The sequence below is a fragment of the Phyllostomus hastatus genome, unplaced genomic scaffold (assembly GCF_019186645.2).
Source record: "Phyllostomus hastatus isolate PE091 unplaced genomic scaffold, TTU_PhHast_1.1 phas_scaffold_501, whole genome shotgun sequence".
In the NCBI taxonomy this organism is placed as follows: Eukaryota; Metazoa; Chordata; class Mammalia; order Chiroptera; family Phyllostomidae; genus Phyllostomus; species Phyllostomus hastatus.
The window spans coordinates 71,048,381-71,076,028 of NW_025334033.1; the positions used below are offsets into that span (position 1 = coordinate 71,048,381).

Below are 27,648 nucleotides of genomic sequence, written 5' to 3' on the forward strand. Positions count from 1 at the left end.
GTCAGCACGCTTTCGTCCCCTCCGCTTCATCTGACGGCCGCCTCCCTCCTCCGCCCGCCCGCCCACCACCTGTCTGTTCGTCTGGACCCCCCTTCCACAGCCCGCTGCCACCCCCAGCCACGTCCGGGGTCTGGCCCTGGTCCCTGCATCCTCCACGCTGAACCCCCCCCGTCCAGCACCCACCCACGATCATGAACCCTCCTCCTCTGCACACCGTCGCTCCGTGACTGGCCGGCCACTCACTACGGGCCTTCTACTGCATCGGGCACAGGCACCTTCCGCCCACGCCGCTGCCCACGCCGCTGCCCCCGCCCCCGCCCCAGCCCCAGCCCCGGCCCTGCCCACCTGCCCCCATCACCTCCCCATCCGCGGCCCACCTGCAGGAGGCAGCAGGCCGGCGGGCCCTGCGTGCAGAGTGAACTCTGAGCCCCAACAGGTGGGCATCCCAGACGGAGAAGGACCCAGAGGTCGTTTATTCTCCCCCGAACACGCCCACTTCATGGGGCAGGCGGGCCCTGACGAGCCCTCTCCGGACACCCCAGGCCCGTGAGTTTGGGGGAACCGAAGGCGGCGAGGCCCGAGGCCCCACAGGCGCGGCGGAGGAACCTGCGGCCTCGGCCCAGGCGGGTCTGGAGGTGAATGTGTAACTGTCCCTGCGGCCCCCACCCTGCCCCGCCTGGTCACGTGGGCTCCGTGGGGCAAAGTCCTGGGAGGCGACGGCGGCGGCCGCGGAGTGGAGATGGGCGCGCTGGGGGCGCTGGGGGCGCTGGGGGCGCCGGGCCGGCTGCTGCTCTGCCTGCAGCTCTGCGGTAAGCGGGGCGCGCCGCCCGGCCAGCGCGCAGCGGGGCGCAGGCCTGAGGCCGAGGTCCCTCTAGATCCGGAGGTCTGGGCCTCCTCACGGGTGGGCGGCTCGGGTCGCACCAGCGCAGCCCCAGCGGGCGGCGGGGGAGGCGAGGGGCCCGAGCCAGGCGCGTCGCGGGGCCGCGCTCATCCCCGCGCAAAGCTGAGGCGCCCCCAGGAGTCTGCCGAGCTGCGGGGCCGTCTCAGGGTCCCTGCCCACGAGGCTCCGCGACCCGCCCCAACCGCACCCAAGCCCGGAGCTGTAAGAGCCGCAGCCGCGCCCCTGCCCCCTCGCGCCCCGCGCGCCCGTGGCGAGCCCTCCGGCCCGGCCCTGCCGCCCCAGCCCCTCCCACCGCCCGTGCGTCCCTGGTGGTCACGGTCCAGGCCCCCGCCGGGCTCGCTGCGCCGGCCCCGGGTGCACTGGGGACGGGCGATCCCGGGGGATGAGCGTCTGCGCGGGCCCGGCAGTCCCGGGGGGAGTTCTCCAGGGCGCGCGCGGGGTGGGGCGGGGCTGTGGGACCCGCGCCTGCTGCCCTCCACGCTGGTGGGGGTCGGGGGCGGGGGTCGTCCTCCGGGGGACTGACGTCTGGGCAGGGAGCCGGACGCCCATGGGCACGGGTCCCCCTCCCCAGAGCTGACCCGGGCCGGCTACAAAATCTGGGTCCCCGACACCGGCTTCGACTCGGCGGACAACTGGAGCCAGAACCGGACCCCGTGCGCGGGCGCCGCCGTCGAGTTCCCCGCGGACAAGGTGCCGGGGAGGGGGGTGGGCTCCTACCCCGAGCCCCGCGTGGTCCGGGGGCGCCCAGTGGGGCCCGCGCTGACGCCGCGTCTCCCGGCAGATGGTGTCGGTCCTGGTGGGAGCGGCGCACGGCGTCTCGGACATGGTGAGCGGCGCCCGCGGCCGCCAGGCGGGGGCGCTGGCGGTGCGCGCGGCCCCTGCGGGCCCGGACTTGGTCCTCTGAAAGGGCTTCTGAGGGACCCCGGACCCGCGTGGGCGGGGGACACCCAGCCTCCTCAGGAGGGGGAGCGGGAGGGGGGCGCCTCCTGCCCACACTGCCCCCCCCCCGCCCCTGGCTTCGGTCCCCCATAGTCAGTGTCCCCTCCTAGCGGTGTCCAACCTTCTGGCATCTCTGGGCCTCGCGGGAAGAAGAAAAGAAGAATCGTAAGGGCCGCGCATTAATACACAAACACTAACGGAAACTGATGAGCAAAAGGAAAGGGTGTTAAGTAAATTCACGATTTGGGGGTGGGCCGTGTTCATGGCCGCCCTGGGCCCCAGGCGGCCCGGGGGCCTGGGGTCGGCGGAGAAAGGCCGCCCTCCCCAGACCGTCCCTGTCCTGGTGCCTGAGACCCGCCAGCTCCCCGGGGACCCTTCTTGCACGCCGCTGCTCAGGGCCTGGTGTCCGGAGATGGTGGGGAATCAAGGGGGAGCAGAGGTCACCCGGGCTCGGTGGGACGCCTGGACTGCGCGGTGGTGAAGGCCGTGACGGGCCCCTGGGGCGGGCGGGCGGCCCGCTGAAGGCAGCCAGGTCAGCCAGGTGCCCCGGATCCCACCCCCGCCCCCGCCCCACAGGGCTGCAGCTAGGAACGGTTTTCAGGTTTGTAAATGGTTGCCTTGGCGGGTGGGGTCGCAGCGAAGAGGCCGGGAGCCTCCAGTGTCTGCGAACAAGCTTGTCAGCACACAGCCCCCGCCGGGTCCCTGCTGCTTCCGTGCCCACTGCCGTGCTGCCCCGGCAGAGTCGGCGGAGGGGGGGGCTCCCAGGAGGCTGTGTGGGAGCTTGATATACGCGGTCTCCGGCCCGATGCCGAAAGGGTGGCGGACCCCTAATTTGAAGCATCGTTTGGGTGGCAGCCTGGGCGGGGCGGGGGGAATCCGTATGCAGGGGGTCAGGGGGGCGGGGCTCCGGGGCTTTGGGCCCCTCCCAAGTGATCGTGGTACTTTGGTCTTCAGGAGAGCTCAGGGACCCGACTGTCACCCGTCTGTCCGTCCACTGCCAGGCCCTTCTTTCCGTCCCCAGCCGCCCAGGCAGGAGCCCCTCCTCTCTTTGGGGGGCTCTGGGAGCACTTGTCCCTGCGCCCGGCCCCCGGGGTGTCCCCCTGACCCCCAGCCTCTCCTCTGCACAGCGATGCCCCCAGAGGACCTGGGTGGGGTCAGTCTGGGGAGCAATGGGGGGCCCCAGAGTCCCCGTTGGCAGGGGGCAGACAGGCCAGCGCCGTGCGAGCCTGCTCCCCAGCCCAGCGGCACAGGGCCACCCCCCACCCCCCCGCGCACAGCAGGGCCCCACAGGCCGACGTCGCCCTCGTCACAGGCCCGGGGACAGCAGGGTTTTAGCTCGTCCTTAAGTCTGGGGTGTCTGTCCCTGGGGTTTTCTTCCTGCTGAACCTCCCCCCTCCCCGTTTCTACCTTCACCCCATTTTCTTGTTTGTGGGGGGCGCCTGCTTCTCCAGCCATCCCCACTGACACTGGAAGACGTCGTCTTGGGCCGCACATGAACACACAAACACGAACGGAAACTGATGAGCAAAAAAACGGTTTTAAGTAAATGCACGGTTTTGTGACGGGCGGTGTCCTTCCTCCCGGGAACCTGCCCCGCCCCCTCACGGCGCGGAAGCCCGCTGCGCTCTGGCCGCCAGGGGCACGCATTCCGGGAGGCTGGCCAGGGGGCCGGCTCTCCCTTCCGCCCCTGCAGCACGCCCGGTGTCCCGCGCCCAGTGTCCCACGTGCTCCTCCCCACCCACCGCCAGCCTCGCCCTCGGCCCGTGGCATGGCCCGGCCGCCCACCGGGGGGGCGCAGGTGCCAGGGCTCCCTCTGGGCCCCCCGCGAGCCCTTCTGCTGTCCGCAGGCTGCGTCTCCTTGGGGGTCTCGGGACCCACCTCTCCGAACACCTCAGCTCCCCCGCCAGGAGGGCTCTGCGAGAGTGTTAACATTCCCCCCCGCCCCCGTTGAGGTCTTTCATGGGGGCGGTTACTTCGGAAACACATCATGGTTTGGGGTCTGCTGGGAATGGAGCTCACTTTTTTTTTTGAGATTTTATTTATTTTTAGAGAAGGAAGGGAGGGAGAAAGTGAGGGAGAGAAACATCAGTGTGTGGTTGCCTCTCACGTGGCCCCCAACGGGGCCGTGGCCTGCAACCCAGGCGTGTGCCCTGACTGGGAATCGAACCTGCGACACTTTGGTTCACAGGCCAGTGCTCAGTCCACTGAGCTACGCCAGCCAGGGCTGGAGCTCACTTTTTAAACATCATCTTCCCCAGCAGTTACTTCTGAGACAACGGCGGCCACCCCTCCCCTCTAGTCCTAACCACTCGGCCTCCCTCTCCCCCGACAGCACTGCCCTGGTTAAACGAACGTGACGGGCGAGGGCGTCCGCCTGTCCCGGGCAAAGACGAAGCAAGCGTGCCGACCTTCTCCGCCGAGTGCCGAGGCGGCCGCAGGGCTCTGCCGCGTGAACCTCGTTCAGTTCTACTCCACTCTCAGATTAGAAATCTGAAATAGGGTGTTGGGCTTTTTCGGGTTTTCTCCCCGTAGACGGAGAAGTGATGTTCCCCCCTCCTTTAGCCGGCCCATGCAGCGTCCTGAGGTGGAGCCATCCTTGCCAGCTGCCCTCCTGGCGCCGGCGTGTGGGTGCCGGTCAGAGCCCGCCGCCCGCCGTGGCTCCCAGCCCGGGACTCCCCTCTGTCACACAGCACACCGACTTTCCCGGCACGAGACTCCCCGCTGCCATCTGCTGGGACACCCCAGACATGCACGCCACCGCAAGTCCCGGGCCTGCCTGCCTCTGCTTTCCTGCCACGTGAACCCTTTGGACATCATGCTTTTGTTCTTTTTTTTTTAATCTTTTTGTATCTTTTTTTATCCCTTTTATATCCTGAGGGTATGTTTACTGGTTTCAGAGAGAGGGGAAGGGAGAGAGAGAAACGTTATCTGTTGCCTCTTGTACGTGTCCCGACCAGGGGTTGAACCAGCAGCCTAGGTCTGGGCCCTGACCGGGAATCGAACCCGCAGCCTTTTGGTGCACAGGATGACTCCCCAACCAACCGGGCCACCCGGCCAGGGCTGAACACCCTGTATTTTTAAAACCACACGGTTGCATTGGGTCGGCTAATAGTTTATTTAGGATGTTTGCATATTCTCTTCTTAACAAAATGAGCCTGTGATTTTCTTACCTTGGAAGGTGTTTCACCTGGTTCTGAAATCAAGATCACCTTGGCTTCATAAAACGGACTGGGCAATTTCCACTCTTTTTTTTTTTTTTTTTCTGTTTTCCAAGACAATTTTTGTCTTTACCTGTAAAAACATTTGGACTAAGGATTGTTTAAACTTTTTTATTTATTTATTTTTAGAGAGGGAAGGGAAGGGGGGGAGAGAGAGAGAGAGAGAGAGAGCGAAACATCAATGTGTGGTTGCTGGGGGCCTGGCCTGCAACCCAGGCACATGCCCTGACTGGGAATCGAACAGGTGACCTTTTGGTTCACAGGCTGGTGCTCAGTCCACTGAGCTACGCCAGCCAGGGCTTGGACTAAGGATTTTGAAATTAGGAGGTCTTTGACTAACATTTTAGTTTCTTTAATGTTTGCTAACCTACTTGAATCTTCTATCACTTCTTATGCCGATTTTGATGTTTTAAATTTTTCTAGAAATTGATACATTTCACCCAGGCTTTCGAGTTTGGCGGTCCTTTTGAATTCTCAAACGTTTCCCTGTTTGTTTCTCCCCCGGACGAGCCAGTCCTGTAGCGGATGCCCATCCTTTCAGTCCTCCCCTCCCCCGTCCCACGTCAGTCCTGGTTTCTGGGAATTTTTTTTTTTAAGATTTTATTTATTTATTTTTAGAGAGGGAAGGGAGGGAGAAAGAGAGAGAGAGAGAGAAACATCCATGTGCGGTTGCTGGGGGCCGTGGCCTGCAACCCAGGCATGTGCCCTGACTGGGAATTGAACCTGCGATGCTTTGGTTCTCGGGCCGCGCTCAATCCACTGCGCTACGCCAGCCAGGGCTGGTTCCTGGGAATTTTAAAAAGACAATGATCCGCCTCGGCAGAGCGCCTCATCGCTCTGCTTCTCACATCTGCTCACAGCGCGGGGCCTCCTTTCCTCCGGCCTCCGCCAGGCCCTTCTGAGGGGTGCAGGGCGCAGGGTGTGGGGCGCAGGGCGGGTCCTTGAGGGGCAGCCGTGTGTCGTCTCTCGGGCTTGAGGGATTTCCTTTTCTCCTCTCCTTTCCTTCTCATTTCTTTCTTTTCCTTTTATTCTTTGCTTTTCCTTCCTTCCCTCCTCCCTCCTTTTCTCTTTTCTATTCTTTCATAGAACGAACGAACACCTTGATTTCATGAGCTGAGGCAGGGGGAGGCGTGTTTCTTCTCCTTTCCGGCCGACTGCCCTCTGCGGGACCCCAGCGCCTTGCCTGCCCCGTCTGCCGCAGGGGCTGGTCTCGGAGGAGGCCCGGTGGGCAGGAGACTCGCCCTGCAGGGGCTGCGCCCCTGGGAGACGGCTGAGCCTGGCATTCTTCTTGCTGTCCTCACGTCTCTTCTGAATTTTCCTCAATCCCTTTTGGTTGAAAACCTCTTCCTCCTTGGGGGCCAGCTCGGCCCCTCCCTGCACCCCAGGGCCATGCCCAGCGGGACTCGCCCCCTGCCCTGATGGTGCTCTCGCCGTGGGCGAGCACGGCGCAGCTCTCTGCCGGGGCCCCGGTGGGGAGGTGGGGACCCGTCCGTCGGTGGACGCACTTGGGGCAACACCCGCAGTCCTTGCTTTGGGTGCACCGCGCTCCGAGCCCAGGAGACGTCCCCAAGACCAGCCTCGAGGCCCGGGGCCGCTGGGTGCCGGCCACCCGTGGACGGGGGGCTGCCGTGGTGTTGGCCCCAGGGCGACCCAGCTCAGAGTTCCGCTCCTTGTTGGGGGGCTTCCCTGGGCCCGGTCTGGTGGCCCGGGCGCCGGTTGTCCCCAGAGGCGCCGCGGCTCCGTGCTGGCTGGGAGGAGCTTGAGGGCGCTTTTGTCATGCTCTTGTGTGTGAAGGGACGTTTGTCTGGACGTAAGATTGGAGGTGGAGCCCTGGCCGGGTGGCTCAGTTGGTTGGAGCGCCATCCCGTAAGCCGGAGGTTGGTGGGTTTGAGCCCTGGGTGGGGCGCGTACAAGGGGCAACCCCCCGTTGTTCCGCTCCCACCCCCACACTCCTCTCCCTCCCGTTCTCTCCAAAATCAATAAACACGTCCTCGGGGGAGGATTAAAAAGTATAGATGCAATTCTACATGGAAAGTTCTTTTCCTTTAATATATAAAGTACTCTACTGTCTTTCCGAGTCCATTATTGTTGCTGAGAAACCTGGTTTCGGCCTGCTTTCTTTCCTGGGTGGTCTGCTCTTCCTCTCTGAAGCCCTTAGAACGTCCTCTGTGTCCTTAATACTCGAAGGGGAATGCCACCTGTCTAGGCGTGGCTGTCCTTACTTCCCGTCAGGCACACACTGAGACCTTTCAGTCTGAAGTTCCCTGGCTTTCTTCAAAATCTGGAAAATTCACCTGCATTGTTTCTTCAAGTATGTTCTCCCCGCACCCCTTTGTATCTGAATGTTGACCTGACCCCCCCCCACCGCTCCTGGGTTTTTCCTCTGGGTCCTTTCCTGCTGTCTTCGGGGCGGCCCCCCCCTGCCCCCCCCCCCAGCAGCCCTGAAACTGGCTGGTCTCCATCCGGGTCAATATCCATGCTCATCTCACTGACTGTGTTCTTCCTGGCAAGTACCACATTCTCCGTAATTTAGTTATAGGTACCCCCCCTTCCGTTCTTGACAAGAGGACCGAGTTGTGGCTTCACACTGCCAGCACCGCCCCTGTTCCTGAGGCATCCCATGTCTGCCTGTCCCCAAGGCTCGTCCTGGTGCCTGCAGTGGGGCTGGCGGGCTGTCACAGTGCCCTCCGGTGGGGAGGCAGTTGGCCTGTGACCTCACATCCCCCCCAGGGGTCGGCTTCCTAGTGCTTGCGGACAGCTGAAGGGCAGGCCCTGCCCAGTGAGTTGGGACAGGAGGCTGTTCCCCTGGTGAGGCTGAGCCCCCCTGACCCTTGTACTGGAGACTCCCATGGCTCACCCTCACTTCCAGCCCCAGGAGGGCCAGCAGGGGGAGGGGTGGGATCTTGAGGCTTGGAAGGGAGGGGAGGGGAGGGGGGCCGGTCAGCATTTCCTCTCTGGTTTTCCCGGGGCCGTATTTCCTTTGACACCTGCCGCCTGGACTGCACAGCCTGTGACCCGCCCCGGCCACCCCTGGGACCCAGTCCCCTTGTGCACACGGCTCAGGGCTGCCACAGCCTTCCCGGCGGCTTGGTGCAGCCTCAAGGCCCACAGGGGAGGCAGTGGCCCTGGCAAGTGTCACCTGCCCCAAACTCTCCAGCCCCCAGGTCTCAGCGCAGCTCCTGCTCCTTGACCCGCGGCCCTGCCCATCCCTTTGGCCGCTGTCCAGGTTCTCCTCCCAGGTCACAGGGGCAAGATGGGCGCAGACCAGACTCTGGGCGCGCTGGACCACCACATGGCGCTGCCTCAGTCTGCCCTTCTTGCAGCTCCTGCCGCTGGATGGGGAATTCGTCCTGGCCCCGGGAGCAGGATTCAGCGCCGCAGACCCCGGCTCGGACTCGGCCTGCGGGGCTGGTGAGGGGGCAGGACAGGGGGCGGAGCCTGGAGGGAAGAGCTTGATCCGCATTGGACTGTGACGGGAGGAGGGGCCTGGAGGGGCGTGTCCTGGAGGCAGGGCCTGGGCAAAGGGCGTGTTCAGGGGGCGGGGCCTGCACGGAGGGCGTTATGCAGATGAATCTTGAGTGGCAGCTTGTCCGGGTTGACGGGCGTGTCTAGGGGCGGGGCCTGTGGGTGAGGGGCCGGGCTGGGGGGCTGTTCCTAGGGGGACTCAGGGACGCGCGCCCGCCCGCCCGCCCGCCAGGCGCCCCTGCGCTCTTCCTTGACCCCGACCGCTTCTCGTGGCACGACCCACGCTTGTGGCGCTCCAGGGACTCGACGCACGGCCTCTTCTCGGTGGACGCCGAACGCGTGCCCTGCCACCACGACGACGTCGTCTTCCCGCCCGACCGCTCTTTCCGGGTGGGCCTCGGCCCGGGCGCCCGCACTCTGCGCGTGCGCAGCGTCTGGGCTCTGGGCCAGGTGAGCGGGGCGCTCGCGGGAGCGGCAGAGGCTCGGGGCTCCGGGGCTCCGGCCCCTGGCAGGGCCCCTCCCTGGGTCGCCTCCCACTCCGGTCTTCTGGACATGCGGGTTGCGAGCGCTCTGATGTTGTCGCCTCCTCCGGCTGGCGCTGCTGGTGACCCGGCCAACGCAGAAGTTCACACGCGATGAGGACCTGGCTGCTTTCTTGACGTCCCGCGCCGGCCGCCTGCGCTTCCACGGGCCCGGCGCGCTGAGCATGGAGCCCGAGGCGTGTGCAGACCCGTCGGGCTGCGTCTGCGGCAACACCGAGGTGAGCGCGGCCCGTGGCAGAGCGGCGGGGGCTCCGCGCCCGGACGGCGCTGGGCCGGGCCCGCAGGTCTGCCCCTCGCCCTCTCCGCGCCAACCCCGCTTCCTGCCTCCAGGTGCAGCCATGGATCTGCAGGGCCCTGCTCCAGCCCCTGGGCGGCCACTGTCCCCCGGCCGCCTGCCAGGACGCCCTCCGGCCTGAGGGGCAGTGCTGCGACCTCTGCGGTGAGCGTCCCCGCCCGGCCTCTGCCTGCTGGGACGGCTTGGCCACCCTGGTGCAGTCCACCCATGGGTCCTGGGCTCGCTGCGCTGACCCCTGCCCTCCTGTCGCAGGAGCCATCGTGTCGCTGACCCACGGCCCCACCTTTGACCTGGAGCAGTACCGAGCGCGGCTGCTGCACGACTTCCTGACCTTGGTAATGGGGTCGCGCCCCTGCCCCGCCCCCTCCCCCTCCGCGCCCACGTTCTGGCGCGCCCCCTATCAGGGACGCTGAGGCCCCCTCCGCCTCCTCGTGGACGCGTCCACTCTCCGCCCACCTGTCCACCGTGTGTCCCTACCCGCAAGGTCCCTGCAGGCCCCAGGGGCAGAGTCCCCGGGCGAACCCTGTCCCCGTCCCCAGCCCCAGTACCAGGAGCTGCAGGCCGCCGTGTCCAAGGTGCCGCGTCTGCCCCAACCCCACGAGGCCACAGGCGCGGGAGCCGACACGGAGATCCAGGTGGTGCTGGTGGAGACCGGGCCCCCCTCGGGCAGCGCGGGGCAGCTGGCCCGGGCCCTCCTGGCGGACGTCGCCGAACACGGTAACCGCGGGCGTCCCTCCTGGCCCCCAGCCCGATCCCGCCGCGCCTCGCTCGTGGGAGACTGAGCCCCGCCCTGCGTTGCAGGAGAGTCCCTCGGGGTCTTGGCGGCGACCGTCCGGGAGTCGGGTGCGCCCGTCGGCGGCGGTTCGGCGGCGGGTCTGCAGCAGCCAGGGTGGCGCGCGGGCCTGGCGGGCGGCTTGACGGCCGCCCTGCTCCTGTTGCTACTGGCGCTGGCGGCGGGGGCGCTGTTGCTGCACCGCACGGGGCGGCTCAGGTAGGCGGGGCCCGGACTCGGGCGGGCGGGGCCAGGACAGAAGGCGGGGCCTCGTGTGTGCGCCGTGAAAGCGGGCGGCGGGGCCTCGGGTACGCAGGGCAGGTGGCGGGGTTCGGGTACGCGAGACGGGGCCTCAGGTGTGCGGGGTCAGGGCTGGAGGCGGGACCCCACGTGCACAGTGTAAAAGGAGGAGGCGGGGCCTCGGGTACGCGGAGCGGGAAGCGGGGGCTCACGGGAGTTCCCACCCCCAGGTGGAGGCGGCACGACCCGGCGGCCGGGCCGCCCCTGGGCTTCCCCAACCCGGTGTTCGGCGCGGCAGGCTCCGTGGAGCAGGTGAGTGGCTGCGGCGCTGGGGTGTGGGCCTCCCCGCGCCCGATGCCCCCTGACTCTGCGTCCCCGCAGCCCCCAGCCCCGCAGGCGGATGCCGGGAGCACCAGCCAGATCTACTTCATTAACCCGCTCTTCTCCGAGGCGGAGGCCTGAGCGTGCCGGTCCCAACCTGCGGGATCCCGTCCCCGCCAGCCAAGCACAGGGCGGCCTTGCCCAATAAAGGTGTTTCCTGCCCCTGCCGTCCTCGGACACAGTGACTGCTGCGCCGCCACCCCGTGCCCCTGCCCCGTGGGAGTTGGGGCGAGAGGGGTGGTCCGCAGAGCCCGTCCCTGCACGCTGGCTGGCCCGCCGGCCCCGCCAGGGGCAGCCCCGAGCAGCCCGTGGGTGGCCAGGGGCTTCCCGTCAACGACGTTGCTTCCGCTCCTGGGCAGGTTGTGCCCTTGGTGCTGGAGGGGCCCATGGTAGAAGCCAGCGCCCGCGAAACCGCGGCGCAGGAACAGGGCCAGGGTGGACGTGGGCGCCCACCAGCCTGGGCCACCCCGAGAGCGGGCCCCGGGGCGCCTCCTGCAGGGACAGGGTGGGCGGACCCCTTCCTCTGATGGGGCCAGGGAGCCTGAGTGCCAGGCTGGTGCCCCCCATCGAGAGGGCAGCTCAGAGGCCACTCGCCAGCGCAGCAGGCGGTTGTGTGCCTGTGAGATGGCGCCGCCCAACGGCCTTTCCGTGGAGCCAGCGCCTGGGTCTGGAAACACCTGCCCCCACCCGCTGTCGGCTTCAGACCCTCCATCGGATCCTTCCTGCGGGGCTGGGCTGCCTTCCTGGCCTGGACGCCGACGTGCCTTGTGCTGCAGCAGCTGACAGCTCACTCTTTTTTAAAACAGACACTCGGTGCTTGTTTCAGACCCATGATGGGCACTGTGGTCCGAGTGGCACAGGCGGCCACCTGGGGGCCGAGATCTGACCCGTCTGATCGGAAGCCTGGCTGCCCACTGCCCCTCCCAGCTGCTCCACAGCACCGGTCCCTGCTTATTCCCCCGTTTCCCCAGCTGCTGTGATTTCGCCGGGTTCTGAAAGGCCCCGCCTGTGCCTGGCGCACGCAGCCCCCGCAGCTCCCACACGGGCCGGGGCGGCTGCAGTCCACTTCCCAGTGGCCAGGGCAGCCGGGACTTGCCTGGACAGTGGGGGCAGAAGGGACAGGAACCCCTGTGGGTGGAACTCTGCAGCCAGCGTGTCCTGTCCCTTCCCCATGGTGACCGCGGAGACCCCCAGTGGGACGGGCCTGGGTCTTCAGTGGCTCGCTGGGGGGCGGCCGGCGACGGTGTGCGATCACGTGGGAGCTCCAGGCTGCGGCCCCCACCTCCAGCAGGCCCTGTCACTGCCCGTGTCTTAGCAGACACACACACAGGGGCTCAATGCGGCTGGGACAGCCCAGCCCCCCACAGGCTGCTTCCTGCCTGAAGGGGCAAAGCGCCCATCAGGGCCAGAGCCCCAGTGTGGCTGCCCACCCAGCCAGTGTCCCTTGAGCGCCCCCCAGGGACTCGGGCCCGCCCCTGGAGCGGCTGCGGGCCGGCATGCATGCGGGCGGACAGGGTGCCCTGCTGTTCTGGATGGCAAGCTGCCCCCACACAGCTGCCCCCCAGGGGGGCCCCCACACTGCCTCGACAGGAGAAGGGTCCTGCTCTGAGGCCAGCCAGCCCCATGGGCACAGGTGCCTTTTGTGTGACCTCTGAGGAGATGCCCCAAAGGGCGCTCCCTGCCTTTGGGGGCGTGGCCAGACACAGGTGACAGGTGGTTCTATTCAGACAAACCACTGGGAACTTTAAAACTGCCATCTTACGCTTTATTGACAGGTGAATTGTTCAAAAATGTTCTCACGATTCAATAATTACAAAGACTCAGACTTACATTAAAAAAGTAAAAACCAGACCCCCCAGCAGGTGCCAGCCCCCTGCAGAAGGCCCGGGGGCGGTGCCCATCGCTCAGTGCCGACGCACGGCGGTGAGTGCACGTCCCCTGAAGCGTCTGAGGGTGCTGGCCGTGGGACAGCAGAGGGCAGCCCGCCCTGGGCCGAGGACAGGCTGTGTGCTGGCCAGGTGCCCACCAGCCTCTGAGGGCCGGGCTGCAGGCCTGACCGCTCCCAGGAGACACGGGGGGCGAGTGTGCCCCCGGGCGCTGCGAGGGGGGCGGTGTGCGGGGTGTCGGCGAGTCCACACGGCCCGGGCGGGCCCTGATCGGGGGCTCCATGCAGGGGGCCGGGTGGCGGGGCGTCCGGCTGCACCGGGACACCCCACTTTCACGGGGGAGGCGGAGCCGGGGAACGACGGGGAGACAGCACAGCCGACTTCACAGTAGTAGATGCTGGTGACGCTCCGTGGTCGTGGCCGGGGAGGGACGCACACGGGGGTGGGGCCCAGGGCAGGGTGGGCGCCGCTCGCAAGGGACCCGTGTCCACGCCCAACGGAGTCAGTCGGCCAACCTCCACTGGCCTGTCTGCAGAACCCTAGCCACCCTGGACGGGACAGTGTCCTCCTCTCCTCCCCCCACCCCCGGGCTGCGCAGTCTCAGGAGAGGGGCGAGCAGCCCACCAGGCCAGCGGAGCCGTCTGTGTGCCAGGCAGAGCCGCTCCCCAGCTGCTGGCCAGGGTCTCCGAGCAGGTGGCCGCGGCGGGCGGCGGGCACCCTGGCAGCCGGTCTGGGCGCAGAGGCTGCGCTGGTCCTTCGAGTGCAAAGAAGACGGTGCCGCCTCCTGGCCGTGCGGACGAAGGGTCTGCTCTGCTGCCCGGGACAATGTGGCGTGAGACCGACCGCGTCACGACAAAGGCTTTCCTCGTCTCCGCATCTACACACCGACTCTGCGTTTCCTCGGCCGATACCGGAGGGTCAGCGCGGTCTTGGCGCTGGCGCTGCGGCCGCGCCGGCTCCCTGCCCGTGCCAGCGTCAGGCGTCACAGGCCGGTGGCTCCAGGCCCTCAAGGGGCTGGCTCCTGTGGGGGGAGTTGGGGCTCGGGGGGCCGCTGGGGTTGGAGCTGTTGGAAGGGGTCGAGTGCTTGGTGGAGTCCGAGTCGGGCTGTGGGCAGAGAGGGGACGGCGTGAGCCCCGCACCCCGTGGGGGCCTGCGCAGTGGGCGCGGGTGTTTGGGGGCACGGAGCTGGCCACTGCTTCCTCCTCGGCCAGGGACCTGAACGCACATTCCTCCGAGCAGCCCCAAGCGCACGGGAAGGACGCTCGACACCAGCAGCCGACCCGCAGGGAGACAGGGCGCCCCACCCACCCGCGCCTGGGGGGACGGCCCTGAAACGGGGAGACCTCAGGTCTCGGGGAGGTGCGGAGAAGTAGGAGCTCGGAAAAGGGGCCACTTGCACTGCCGGCGGGAACAGCTCAGAGTCACCCTATGGCCCAGTGCTTCAGGGAGCACGCCCACAGGGAGTGACGACGGCTCACACTCACGTGCACACACACACACACGCACACTCCTAGCAGCACTCTGTAGCAGCCAAGGGTGGAAGCAGCCCAGGTCAGGGTGGCCCCACACCGCCGGAGACTCCCCGGACGCCGTGCCCAGGGGGACCCCCACAGCACCGACGGGCGACCCGGAGGGACCCTGAGAAATGGCGCTCAGTGACGGAACCCAGACACACCGGGCCCCACACCACACGACTCGGGCCCCGCGGAGGGCCCAGCACGGGCAGCTCCACGGAGAGGAAAGGCCGGTGACGGGAGGGCTGTGCGCTAGCCAGAGCTGGCGGCTGCACAACATGGAATGCGCCCAGCAGCCACCCAGCCTCACCCCAGGATCCCAGGGGGGACTCCAGCCTAGGACGCACCCCCCGAACCTCGAAGCCAACCCGAAGCCAGGAGCTGCCGGATGGAGGACGAGCCCGTCCTGGCACGGGGCCCAGCGGGCGGGGCCTGCACTGGGGGAGGGGGCACCGAGGGGACGTCTCACAGACGCACACACTGCTTTGCACTGGACAGCGCGGGCCAGCCCTGACTCGGGGGGACGGGAGGGACGCGAGGCCGAGGGCAGCCTCGCCTTGCCTGCGCTCTGGGCTGAGCGCTCCGGGGACACCCCCGGGGCGTGGGGGTGGATGGGGCGTCCAGGGGACAGGGGCGGCGTGAGGCGTGCCGCCTCGCTCTCGGGGGCGCACGGGTCAGCAATGCTAACTGGGGTCGCTCGCTCATTCTCATGACAGCCCGGTCACGGGCGCCAACCTCCGCACAACCTGGTGGCGACGGGGCCCAGGGCCCCCCCGTCATCGGGCCGCACTACCTTCCTCAGGAGGTAGCCCGGCCGCACCCCACGCCACCCTGGGCCCCACCCCACCCTGGGGCCCCAAGCGGTCGCTCCCGGGGAGGCAAAGAATCTTCCAAAGTAAGGGGCCACTGGGATGCTCCTCCCCGTGGGCCGCGGCCCTCACCAGGCAGGCTGTACCTCTTTGTCAAAGTCCTGGTCCGGGTCGGACATGCTTCTCAGGGGCCCCGCCGTGCTGGGCTCAGACCCACCTATGGCACAAGGATGCCCGCGTCTCAGGGGAAGGAGTCCCAGCAGAAGGGCAGGCCCAGAGCCCCCGCCACCCGGCCCTGGCCCCCACCCCTTGGTACCTGACGACGGCCACGAGACGTAGGGCTTGTTCCTGGGCACGGGCTGCCGGGCCAGGCCGGGGGCGGCGGGGCTGGGCCTCTCCTCCTGGGCCGGGGGCCCCGCGCTCTGGGCGGAGCAGACAGCGTGAGAGCTCGGGCCAGCCGCCTGCTCTGCAACGACCCCCCCCTGCCCCCCCAGGGGCCGGGCCAGGAAGGCTCTCCCAGTGACCTCAGCTACGTCTTGAGCCAAGAATTGGCAACCGTAATTTTAGACCAAGTTGAATCCTACAGACAACCCATTTTTTAGAGTAAAAAAAAGAGTTATCTGCTCACACTAAGATGTTATTTAGACAATTTTTTTTAAAGATTCTATTTACTTATTTTTAGAGAGGAAAGGAGGGAGAAAGAGAAAGATCACTGTGTGGTTGCCTCTTGTGCAGCCCCCACTGGGGACCTGGCCCGCAACCCAGGCCTGGGCCCTGACTGGGAATCGAACCAGCGACCCTTAAGTTCGCAGGCCGGAGCTCAGTCCACTGAGCCACACCAGCCGGGGCTGGAAATTGTTTCTGACACTGGTTTCGTCACGAAACACGAGCAGTCACTGAACAGCATCAGGCCCCCCCGGCAGGTGCTCCCACAGAAGCGGCAGGCTGGGGGAAGGCCCCTGCACGCCCCAGACAGAGCCCCGCCCTGCTGAGGGGGCGAGGGGGCAAGGGGGCGGGGCGGGCAGCCCGGGAGCTCACCAGCGGCAGGTCCATGAGCACCTGCATGCCGTCGCCCGGGCCCATGTGGGCCACGTGGTTGAAGTTGGTCGGGTTGGATATCATCCTGGACCTCAGTTCCGGGTCCCTGAGCATCTCCCTGGGAAGAGAAGGCGTGTGGGCGCTACGGGCACGGAACCACACGGAGCGCCCCCCCGCGGGGCCGCGGCGCGGGCGCTTACCGCCGCTGCTGCAGCCGCTCCTCCTCCGGCACCTTGAAGACGAACCGCCTCTTGCTCCTGGTGCGCAGCATCTGCTTCCTGCTGTTGTCCGAGGTGTCGGGCACGGTCAGCGCCGCGCCTGCGGAGCGGGGAAGGACGCCCTCGGTCACATGGGGGTCACTTGGGGGCCGCGCTGGGCTGTGGGGGGGTGGGGCAGGGGGCGGTCCCCGGGAGGCCTTCCCCCTCCACCTCCAGAGAACGGCGCACCCGAGAACTGGCTCTTGAAGTAGACCAGGCGCGGGGGCTCGCAGTTCAGGAGGTTGAGGGTCCCCTCCAGGTTCAGCGGTCTGATCTGCAGAGACCAGAGAGGGGCAGTGGCGGCGCGGCCGGCACGCGGCACACGGCAGTGGGAGGGGGCCGTCCGCGGGCCGGGCCTCACCCTGCGCAGGCCGATGGTCTGCACCCACTCCATGGTGTGCACGTCGAAGACGTCCACGCCGTAGTCGCTGTACACCGTGACGTGCGAGGGGCTGCAACCTGGCGCGGGCGGGGCAGAGCAGGGTGAGGAGGCGGCACGGCCGGGCCCGGCGCCTTCCGCCCTGAGGGCAGCGGCCAGGCCCGCCACCGGGCCTCCCGAAGGCGCAGGGCCACACCGGCCTGGGCGCGGGTGGAGGCGGGGGCGGCCGCAGACGCTCGCCCACGCCCATGCCCACTCCAGAAGCTCCGACCAGCACAACCGAGTGTTAGCGCTTTCCCGCCGCTGCCCTGGCGAGCGGCACCGCAAACACCGCAGTGCGGACGCCGGTGGTTCTCGGCCTCCGCGCTCGGCTGTGTTGCGGCTGCAGCCGCTAGGCCTCGGGCTCAACGCCTGAGACCCGGGCGGGGCTGGGTGTCCTGCTCTGTGGAGCAAACTCCTTCCGTGAGAGATGCCAGAACGGCGGGCTGCCGGGTGAGTATTTAAACACAAAAACCACTGCTCAGCGCTCGGGCGGCAGCCCTGCTGGCCACCCCCGGAGGGCGGCCGGGACGCCGCCTGCCCTGACACGGGACAGGTGGGACCGGGCTGGAGCAGCTCCCCCTGCTCCCTCTCAGGGACAGCACCTGTCCTCGGGACGGAAAAGCCACCCAGCGCACCGACGACAGAGCCCAAGGACCGCGGGCCCATCTGGCCTTTGGAGCCCGAGGGGGCGCCCCCAGGTTTAAACAGCAGCCAAGACGTCTGCAGAGGAAGCAGTGTGTGTGTGGGGGGGTGGTCTGTGCCCCTCACGCGGGAGGCGTGCTGGCCGTGGTCACACTCAGCCTCGCCCGCCGCCGCCCCCAGCTCCGCGCTACAGAAGCAGAGCTGTGTGGGCTCCCCCCCCCCGCCCCCTGGCGTGGTTCCCGGCCCCTCCATTCGCCCTGGTTCCAAGGAGGTCTTCCCCAGGCCCCAGGCTACGGACCGCAGACAAAGCCCCTGCAGAGCTGTTCCGTTCCACAAGACCGGCACGACGGCCCTTTCTTGGGGGGGCAAAAAGGACAGGGAACCAGGAGGCAGGCAGGATGCTCGAGCTGCCCCCGGCCCTCTCAGAGAGGGCAGCACAGACGGACACGGGGCCGTCCTCTGGAGGACGCCCTCCTGGCGGGGGGGCTCCCGGGCAGCGCAGGGCCGTCTCCGCACCCCCACGGGGGCTCCACGTGCAAGGAGCCACGAGGACAAATTTGGGCCGCGAAGCGCTACACTGAGACGTGCCGGCCACAGGCAGACGCAGACGGGGAAGCGGGCGTCAGCGGGGAGAGCCCGGGCCCTGGGGTCGGGGGGCCTGCAGTCCACCTCGCTGCAGGGTGCTCACGCAGTCCCCACGCCTCCGGGGTCCCGGCGTCCTCCAGGGTCGTGACGGGGAGGCCGAGCACGCACAGGCGCCCCGCTTACGCCAGGGCCGTCGGCATGGTCAGCGCACTGGCCCTGCGACCGATGGAGTGTGGCCTCGTGCACACGGAGGGGACATAAGGTCGGGCACGAGGCGGAGGCCGGGCAGGGGCACCGGCAGCCCGGGCCCTGCGGCCACTCTCTCTCTCTGGCAGAGGAAGGCCCGCTGGGCGGGGCCGGGGGGATCTGCGGCTGCTCCCGCACCACTGTGCTCGGGGACGGTGGGGACGGTGGGGACGGCGGGGAAGCAGCAGAGTGCACAGCAGTGGGCGCTGGCCCGCTGCCCACACGGCCCAAGCCCCGGCCACGGGCTGGCCGGTTGCCCTCCAGCCCCAGTAGCCAACGGTGGGCGGCACACCTCACCAGCCTGGGTTCCTGGTCCCAGCGCCCTGGGGTCTCGGCCAGCCTGGCAAAGCCAGCGATGCAGGCAACAAAAGGGCTGTGCTTTTAGGTGATTAAGGAAAGACGGGACCCCCACCTCCCACCCATCACCCCACTGCTGCTGCCCCTGGTTCTGCCTGGCCCGCTGGGCGCTGCAGTGCAGGGTCTGGGGGAAGCCAAAAGGCGGGGGCGGGGGGGCCCATAGGGGGCCCGGTGCCGGGACTCCCGCCAGCACCGCCACGCACACAGGAAGCCACTCGCACCACGCAGGCGGACTCCGCTCTTTCCCGGAACAGCTCCTGCCTCTCGGGACGGTGTCTGCCCCGGGGGGACGCCAGCCCGGACACGGGCGCGCACCCTGCCGCTCCCTGCACGCCCGCAACTCGTTGTGGCGTGTGTTTGCAGACGGCCGTGGCAGGCGGGCGGAGAGGGTGGCCGGAGACCCGCGTCAGGACCACTTCCCGTGGCGGCGCCGCAGGGCCCACCCTCCCGGCGCCTCCCCTGCCCCCCGCTCGGCGGCCGAGGGGGCGGAGGCCGGCGGGAGCAGGGCCGCACGCGCCACGGGCGAGGAGCGCAGCGGCGGGGTAGGCAACAGAAAACATATACATACTACAGGCAACGGGCACCGCAGGCCACATGAGCTCCTGCGCGCGCGACCTCCGGCCTCGCGGGTCCACGTACAGTCCCATGTGGCTGAAGCAGAGCAGGAACTCCTCGCTCGTGAGCTCCACAGCGCAAAGGGCGTCAAAGGGCTGCTGTGAGAGGAACGCAAGCGAGGGGTCGCTGGGATTTACCAGGGTCAGAGCCTGCCCATCTCCCTGGGTGCTCAGCAGGGCGAACCCCGAGGGGTAGCCCACACAGAGCCTGTCCTTGAGCGCGGCCATCCACTGCACGGTGCCGGGGGCCGCGAGCTCCGCCACCTTCCGGTGGAAAGGCCTCGTCCTCTGCACCTCGTAGCACAGCACCAGCCGCTTCACCGCCGCGAACAGGCAGGTGGCGGCGCTCTTCTTCGGCGTCGCCGTCACCACCAGCTGGCAGCCCTTGGTTTCCGGGAGCTTGACGTCGACGCTGCTGTCGGCGCCGTCGAAGGCAGACCACGGGCAGAGGTGGACGTGGTGGTTCCGGCCGCAGAGCAGCGCGGCGACTTTCTCCCTGGGCGCGAGCTCGATCTGGTACACCTTCTTGTAGTCCGCCACCCGGACGATCACTGCGGGGGGAGGCTGAGTGCGGGGGCCCGCAGCGCCCCCTCCCTGCGCTCGGACGCCTGCTCGAGAGCCCGCCCCACCCCTTCCCTGCGCGGTCAGCCCGGCCCACCACCTCACCCTTGACCTCGCAGCCCCCCGGGCAGACCTCCTGTCCGCCCACCACTGAGGCCGGCAGCCCCTGCGCTGCGGCCGGGGAGCAGAGCCCTGTCTCCGAGCTCACGGGAGCCCCAGACAAACTCAGAGAGCGCCCGCCCCGCCCTGGGCCCCCACAGTCCCCCAGTGCTCCCGACACCCGCACTGGGGCAGGGTCTGGACTGGGCAGTGCACCCTCTTCCACGGTGTGCCGAGTGCAGGGACGCCGGCCGTCAGGAAGGGGCGCCGCCCTGTCCGGAGCAGAGCCGGGCAGGGCCCCGTCCTCGTCTGAGGCCCTTAGGCCTTCGAGAATCCCAACCCCTCCTGTCCCTAGGCCCGGGGCTCCCAGGGGAGATGTGGGTGCTCCTGCCCTCTCTCCCTGGGGAGACTGAGATTTCACAGTCTGCAGGAAAGGAACAAGTCTCAGTGGGGTGCCGGCAACCCCACTAAGACGGACCTCCGTCCCCGGGGCGCTCTCCCAGCCCGGCCCGCTGCTCACCGGTCTCTGAGGAGAGCGGAAGCCACACAGCAGCCCACCCGGCACCGTGCCCGGGGGCGGCAGCCACCCCAGAGGAGTGCTGGGGGCAGGCCAAGGACACTGTGGTTGCCCAACACCGGCCTGGCTGCTGCCCCTCCCCCGCACGGTGAAGCTCTGGTGGGGCAACAGCTCCCCCCACAGCGACGTCGTTCCCCACCGCGAGTTCCCCGGCAGCGGGGCCCACTCACCGTCCCGGGTCACCTCGATGACGTAGAGCCCCTCCTCCAGGCCAACCGCGATCCTGTCGCTGTCTGCGGGGAGCACACAGCCCGTCGGTGGTCCGCACGGACAGTCCGCCCCACAGAGTCCGGGAGAACCCTCCGCTCCGGCAGTGGTTTGGCGGGGGCCGCGCCCACGTCTGGGTCCCCGCGCCCCTCGCAGGGCGGCCCCCAGGCGCGCGCACGTACCCAGGATGGCGGCCGTGAGCACGGCCTTGATGAGGGGCAGCGAGCTGTCGTAGGCCTCCTGCGGCACGTGCACCACCTGGTTCCGCAGGCGGTTCTTGTGCAGGATGGACCGCAGGCCCTCCAGGATGCCCACCCACTTCCTCTTCTCGTTCTCGTTCTCCGTCAGGATGAGCAGCGAGCTGGTCTTCGCAGGGGCTCCCAGGAGGGAGGCCGTCACCTTCACGGCGGAAACCAGACGGGGGAGGAGCCGTGAGACGGCCAGCCGCCCTCAGCCCTGGCCGGGTCTCGGTCACCTCCGCTCGCGCCCGCGCTGCAGGCAGCACCCGTGTGGCAGCTGCTGCCCCGAAGGACCTCACTTTGACTCGGGGAGTCGCAGAGCAGGGCCCAGACTTGGGAGGCTCCCCGACGGGGGCCCGCTCCTGGGAGCGCCCCCAGCACAGGGGGGGCCCGGCGGGGGTGGGGGGAGGGGGCTCAGCTGCTGCTGAGCACACGGCGGTGGCCGTTGTCGGGACCCCACACCAGAGGTGCTGTCCGAATACAGATGCAGCTTAATAATAGTAGTAATAACATCGATCAAAACCTGACTGCATCTATCAAAGCCCCTTGGTGGGGGGCAGTGGGGCGATCCTTCCCCTGACCCAGTCTCCTCGCACCACAACCTCTAAGGCAACTGCGAGGGCGGGGCCTGCGGGGGTGTGTGTGTTTGGGGGTGGGAGCAGCTGGGCGTCCCCCGCTGTGCTCCAGGCCCCGCCCAGCTAGCCACGGAGGGCCAGCCTCAGGCGCACTGTGGCTGGAGAGACGGGGGTGCAGAGCGGGAGGCACGGCTGGGGCTGGGGGGGCGGGGGGCGGGCCCCAGGAGGCGGGCAGCACTGCGTGCAGGGCGGACTGGTCGCCCACGTGCGCCGGCCTCTCCTGCGGTAGCACCGCGACACCCTCGGGAGAACTGCTGCACCTCAGCCCCGGTTTGTCACAGCCAACGAGCATCCCCAACGAGCAGGAAAGAACCGTACCCTGAATATACACGGAACATCTCGGCGCGAGGCATGTATGACGTCGGAAGCCAGGACCGAGCTCACCGAGAGCGCCTCGTCCCTGCGGAGAGACCGGGCGCTCAGGGCGCTGGGGACACCCACGGGGGCCCTCGAGACAGGCCAGAGGTGCCGTCACGCAGCCCGGGACCTGAGGCTGCAGACACAGTCCGGGCCGCCTGCCAGGCACCGGGACACGCAACACGTCTCCGGGTGCTTCCACTTGTTCCCGGGGCATGTGGCTCCTAGTGTCACCCGCCCGTCTGGCCAACCGTGCGGTGCAAGCCCCCGAGAGCAGGAGGTTTCTGGCCCGCACCGAGTCCCCGCCGTGGGCCAGCGCGGTGACAGACGGGGCGGGGTGTGACCGAGGTTAAAGGTCGCCAAGCCCCCGACTCGCCTCCCGGTGCGACACCGGCAAGCAGGCGCTCAAAGACGGGCACGCACCTGAGGTCCAGGACCTGGCTGGCGACCACGCCCGGCTGGGCGGCCCTGCCCTCGGGCAGGTCGTACAGGAAGAGCTTGCAGTCGCAGACCACCGCGAACGCCCGCTGCCAGCCCTTCTTCACCCCGGTGGGCTTCGGGACCTGCGGCCGGCGGGGTGGGGGCCGCGTCACGGGCCGGCGGGGGCAGCCCGGCCCTGTGGGAGCCGCCCCGGGGGGCAGGCCCCCGCTGGGGGACCCCCCCACCGCCGCACGGCGGGGCCTCCCCACTGACCAGCCCCGCGCCTGGCCCCCGCCGGCCGCCAGAGCCCGGTCTGGGCCGGGCACCGCTGGGGAGGACACTCCAGGCCCGGCAGGGGACGCGGGGACAAGGCGGACCCCTCGGCAGACAGGCGGCCTGGGCGAGCTGCAGCCGGCGGGAGCCGGAGATGGGGGGAGGACCCAGGGGTCTCTGCACGGCTCTTGGCGCCAGCACCCGTCGTCGGGGCGCGGCCCAGAGGCCAGGGCGGGCCGGCCTGTGCGCGTGTGTCTGGGGTCCTGGGCCCGGGCCTCAGGGCGGGCGGGGCCCTACCTTCACGTAGCCCTTGTAGGCGGTCCCGATGCCGCGCTGCACGTCCACGCCGAGGGGCCGCTTGGACTGCTCCGGAGGGACGGGGCACACCTGGGGGGCGCTGTCCCGGCAGGACACATGGCAGGCGAACGAGCACACTGCAAAGCACAGTGAGGTCGGCCCCCGTGCCCGCGGCAGCCCCAGGCCCCACGTGGCAGCTCCGAGACACCCCCCCGCCCCCCGAGCTCGGGGCCGCGCGGGCTGCCTCTCAGCATGCCCACAGGGCGCAGCAAGGCCGCAGGGGGACGCGCTGGGGAGGCCCATCACGCAGCTGGTCTCTCCTTCCCCCAGGGCTCGAACTTTCAAACCCATCTGACAGGGCGACGGTTTCAGTGATCCGGGGCGGGGTGGGGCTGGGGGGGTCGCCTCTGGCACCGACCAACAGGCTGGCCGAGTTCCAGTGAGTGACGGGGAAGCCCCGCCCACCGACCCGCTGAGGGGGCTGAGGGTCTGCTCTGGCCCCGTGGTCCTGGGCACCGAGACCTGGCTGCCCGTGCTGCACGGGCCACGCCGCCGCCACACGTGAGGGTGGCCACGCCAGCCTGGGGCAAGGGCACCGCGTGGGCGTGAAGGCGGACGGCGGCTGCAGCGGTGCCGCTGCACGGGGGTGCGCCCCCCCCGGAGGGGGGAGCAGCGGCATTCTGTTCGCCGCTCAGGCTGATCTTCCAGGGCGCCTGCACCGAGGCGTCCGGCCCGCGGGCCACATGCAGCCCAGGACGGCTGTGAACGTGGGCCAGCACGAAACCGTGCACTTACTTAAAACCTTTCCTGAGCTCGTCGGTTTTTGCTGGTGTTTGTGCATTTCACGTGTGGCCCAAAACAACCCTTCTTCTCCCGGTGCGGCCGGAGACGCCAGGCGGTCGGACACCCCGGCACGGAGCACGTCCGGGACCCACGGTCGCCCCGGACCGGACCGTCTTCCCGCACGGCTGGGGCGCTCGGCTCCCGGCCCCCCCGGAGCCCCGTCTGCCTGCCTCAGGGCCGCCGCCACCCCCGCCCCCCCCGAGCAGGCGCCCGGCGCTGCCGGCGGACACTCACCCTCGCAGGCGTAGCCCTGGCGCACGAGGCCCACCATCAGCGAGGTGCAGTGGCTGCACTGCGTGGGGCTGGAGAAGGACCTGATGCTGAACTGGTGCGCTTTGGGCTGCGGGGGGGGGACGACACCGGACGGTGAGCGCGCCTTCGGCGAAGGGGGGCGCGTTCACAGGCGACTCGGGCACCGCCGTGCGAGGCGGGGGATGTGCGGTTCCACCCTGAGGTGCGCGTGGTCCCGCCGCGCGGGCCCGTCTACGTGCTCAGCACCCACCCGAGGAGCCGGCGCCGACACCACGTGACCGCGCGTCTGCCCCGGGGAGGAGTCCCGCGCGAACGGGAACGAGGCCGCGGGCGGGCGGGCGGGCGCGGGGCTGCCGCGTGCTCCGGAGCGCGCCCCTTGCCCCCGAGGGCCACGACTGGGGCTGGGCCCCGCCCCCCCCAGGGCAGCCCTCCCCCTCGAGACCCACAGACCCGCAGGAGACCCACAGGCTCTAGGGGCTGAGGGGCAAAGGGCAACAGACCGGGAGACGAGACCCGCTGGACACGGGGCGGAGCGCAGACCCTGCGAGGGGAGGAGGGTCTGGGGGGTGAAGGCGGGCCCGAGGGTCGGACGTGGACACTCCTCGGGGGAGCCGTCCGGGAGCACCGGCCGGTGTGAGGACGCGAGCGCGGGGCCGACACTCCCCAACCGTGCCCGAGCGGGGGGCCGAGTCGCTGCGTGCACGGGGAGGACGCCGGCCTCGCCCCCGGCGGTGCCCTTCCCCAGCCCAGGAGGGGCCGCGGGCGGGAGCGGGGCCTACCTTGGGTCCAGCCAGAGCGAGGGCCTGAGGGGCGGGAGGCCTCTGCGAAGCCCGAGCCGTGTCCTGGGAGACAAGCAGGGGGTGGTGAGTGCCACCGGCTCTGCGCCCCCACCACGGCGCTGCTGCCGGGACTGCTCCTCTCTCGGGGTGGCCCAGGAGGAGCCACTCGCACAGTTAACCCTGCGCGGGGGGTGGGGGTGGGGGTGGGGGGGGACACCGCCCCAGCCGGCACTCCAGCAGCGGCGCCAAGAGGCCCGTGGGGCGCAGACCTGGGAGCCCGCGGTGCGTCCCCGGGCAGCAGGCCTACCTCCGGCTGTTCGGCGCCTGGGGCCACGGGCGTCGCCTGGGACACTTCCGGCTTTGGAGCCTGTGTTTCCTGCTCACCCGCGGAGCCGGTCTGTGGGGAAAAAAGGCAAAGAAAGAGGGAGAGTGAAACAGTGTATTCTGCAGAATTCAGACTCTAATGACGTGTTCTTTTTTAGAAAGTGCATCCCCAGCCCTGGCCGGTGTGGCTGCGTGGACTGAGCACCAGCCTGCGGACCAAAGGGTCGCCGGTTTGACGCCCAGTCAGGGCACAGGCCTGGGTGGTGGGCCACGTCCCAGTTGGGGTCACGTGAGAGCAGTTGATGACGCACCTCTCACACCAACGTTCCCCTCCCTTTCTCTCCCCCTCCCTCCCTTCTCCTCGCTCTAAAAGGTGAATAAAGGAAAGTTAAAACGTAGAAACAGAAAGCGCACCCCGAGGCCCTGCGGCACCCGCCGGTCGGCCCACCCCCACCCACGGTGCACCGGGGCCCTCGGCGTTCTGCGGCAGGCGTGCGACACCCGGCCGGCGGACTCCGGGGAGGCACAGCCGGGCAGCGGCGCAGGCGGAGGTCACCCGGCCTCGCCTCCCCTGCAGGGGAGCCCGTGCCCCCTCCCCATTTAAAGGGAAGGAAGGGGAAAGGCCAGCCCTCGGAGATCATTCGTAGGTGCCTCCATCTGTACCTTGTGGCCCTAAGACAGAGCAGCCAGAGCTTCTTGGCCCCGTTTCGGGGGCCAAGAGGAAACCCCCACGTCCGCAGGGGTCTGAGGGCCCCCAGCCGGAGGAGCTCCCCGGGACGTTTCAGGACGCGGGGGCGATGCCCTGTCCTAACAACGCAAGTGAACGGTCCACCCTGAAACTGAAGCTGACGCTTTGAGGCCATCTTAAAGCTGAACTGCGTTCTAAAACCCCCAAGATGACCTCACTTTAACGAGTGCTCCCGGAACTAACGTTTCCCCAGCACACGCTGCTCCTGTGTCCACCGACGCTCCCGCCCCGCTCCCGCGGGTGGGGGTGTCGTCAGCAGGGACGCACACCAGCGAGCGGAAGGTGCCCACCCGTTCACAGCTGTGCCTGGCGCCCCCACGGACAGCCCACCCAGCACGGTCAGAGAAACACCCGGCAACAGGTGCAGTTAACCAGACGGCTCACGCAAGCCTGCGCCCAACCGCGCCCAACCGCGCCCAACCGCGCCGCCAGCTCCGGGCGGACGGGCAACCCACGCCACCAGGGAAAGGCTGGCTCGGTCGGCTGCCCGCCAGAGCTGCCGAAGGAAGCACATTTCTCCAATAAGCAGGTACGTAAATACATTAGAGCTCTATCTTTAGAAAAAGTTGCAAGTAATTTAATTTTCACCACGTAACAGCCCCACCGGGTCCATCTAGTTGCCAGCTGATCAGAAGGTTGCAGACCGAGGGAGGCGGCCCCCCCACCGAGCCACGGAGCACGGCCACGCGGGCCCCAGGAGCGGCGGGGACTCTCGGGTGGGGCCGACTCCCCCCCCAGCGGCCGGCGGCCAGGGCGGGGAGACATAGCAACCCCTCCCCCAGTCACGGCCGCGTGAGAGCCTGCGCTGGGCACGCAGCGGACGGCGTCCAGTGCTGAACGTGCCTAATGAGGGCGGGGCCGAGATGCTGAGGCCGGCCCTCGGTCCGCTCCCCCCTCACCGGCCCCACTCGGACCCACTCTGACCAAGGGCACACCTTCCACTGGTGCCCGGCCTTGCTCCTCAGGTCGGAGTCCAGGGACGACCGGATGCGGCCCCAGAAAGGCAGGCGTGCCGGCCGCGGGGGGGGGGCAGAGTGTGGCCCCCACCTGCAGGCTGCAGCGCCATCCGGTGATGGAGGGTCCCGGCCAGGGGCCACCCGCAGAGGGGCGGCCGCTCTGTCCCCTGACGTCGCAGAGGGGCCTGGCCTGCGGGGGCGGGGACAGCGAGCAAGAGCAGCAACAAGCCGTGGCAGGACGCGGGGGGGGCGGGGGGGGCTCCCGACATGCCACTGATGGCCCCCCCCACCCCGTGCCTGCTCTTACAAACGGCGGGCCCAGGGGCAGATGGACACACACGGCCAGTCTCACCGAAACCGTCTGTTCCAGCAGGTGAGTGGGACAGGTCTGCGCCCAGAGGGACGGGCGCAAACCCCGCACGGGTTTTGTGAAAACCGACCCGGGCAAGAGTCACCAGCCCGCTGGTGAGGGCCGCTGGCGACAGCCACCAGGCCTCTGCTGACCACTCCCAGGGGCCTGTCCTGGGGCGAGGCCTGCACCCCACCCCACCCCCCGCAGCCTGACGGGGAAGTCAGCACGGCCGCCCCTGGCGGGCGGCTCCCACAGGGCGTGGGGTCCGCACCCCTCCTGGGCGGGGCTCCCACCTGACCTGGGGAACGCCAGACAGACCCCCAAGTGCCGGACCTGCACAGGACAGCTGCTCCGGACACAATGAAAACACCCGTGTCCCGGGGGGGGGCGGGGGGGGGGCACCGTCCCGGAGTAAAGCAGGACACAGAGACGGGACAAGCTGGTGCGGCCCTGAGCCCTGGCTGGCTGGGCCCGAGGCTGGTCAGTGCCACCCTGTGCACGTGACAAGGACGCCGCGGTCCGGCGGGGTGGCTGGGACCTCAGGACACGCACTCCCAAGCAGCCTGCATCTCGGGGGCCCACGGCTCGGCGCCCGCCAACCCCAGGA

The 27,648-nt window shown here is 68.8% G+C and overlaps 2 protein-coding genes across 2 annotated transcripts in view; one reads left to right on the forward strand and one right to left on the reverse strand.

The window, feature by feature from the left end:
• The first annotated feature begins 678 nt into the window (after positions 1-678).
• Positions 679-10,920, forward strand: AMN (amnion associated transmembrane protein). Its single transcript, XM_045822950.1, has 12 exons — positions 679-809; positions 1,473-1,591; positions 1,683-1,727; positions 8,382-8,469; positions 8,756-8,973; positions 9,146-9,283; positions 9,396-9,504; positions 9,613-9,695; positions 9,900-10,077; positions 10,162-10,351; positions 10,603-10,684; positions 10,754-10,920. The coding sequence occupies exons 1-12, from the start codon at positions 740-742 to the stop codon at positions 10,832-10,834; spliced, it is 1,401 nt and encodes a 466-aa protein (XP_045678906.1). The 5' UTR covers positions 679-739; the 3' UTR covers positions 10,835-10,920.
• A 1,584-nt stretch (positions 10,921-12,504) lies between these two features.
• The window catches only part of CDC42BPB (CDC42 binding protein kinase beta), a 63,285-nt gene continuing 48,141 nt past the window's right edge, over positions 12,505-27,648 (reverse strand). The window contains 17 exon segments of the mRNA XM_045821987.1: positions 12,505-13,712; positions 13,714-13,743; positions 15,109-15,179; positions 15,279-15,384; positions 16,001-16,118; positions 16,201-16,318; positions 16,447-16,531; positions 16,619-16,716; positions 19,077-19,673; positions 20,530-20,592; positions 20,749-20,965; positions 21,759-21,840; positions 22,221-22,360; positions 22,788-22,924; positions 23,865-23,970; positions 24,662-24,724; positions 24,969-25,058. Of these exon segments, the coding sequence (XP_045677943.1) occupies positions 13,179-13,712; positions 13,714-13,743; positions 15,109-15,179; positions 15,279-15,384; positions 16,001-16,118; positions 16,201-16,318; positions 16,447-16,531; positions 16,619-16,716; positions 19,077-19,673; positions 20,530-20,592; positions 20,749-20,965; positions 21,759-21,840; positions 22,221-22,360; positions 22,788-22,924; positions 23,865-23,970; positions 24,662-24,724; positions 24,969-25,058 (2,655 nt within the window). The 3' untranslated portion in view covers positions 12,505-13,178.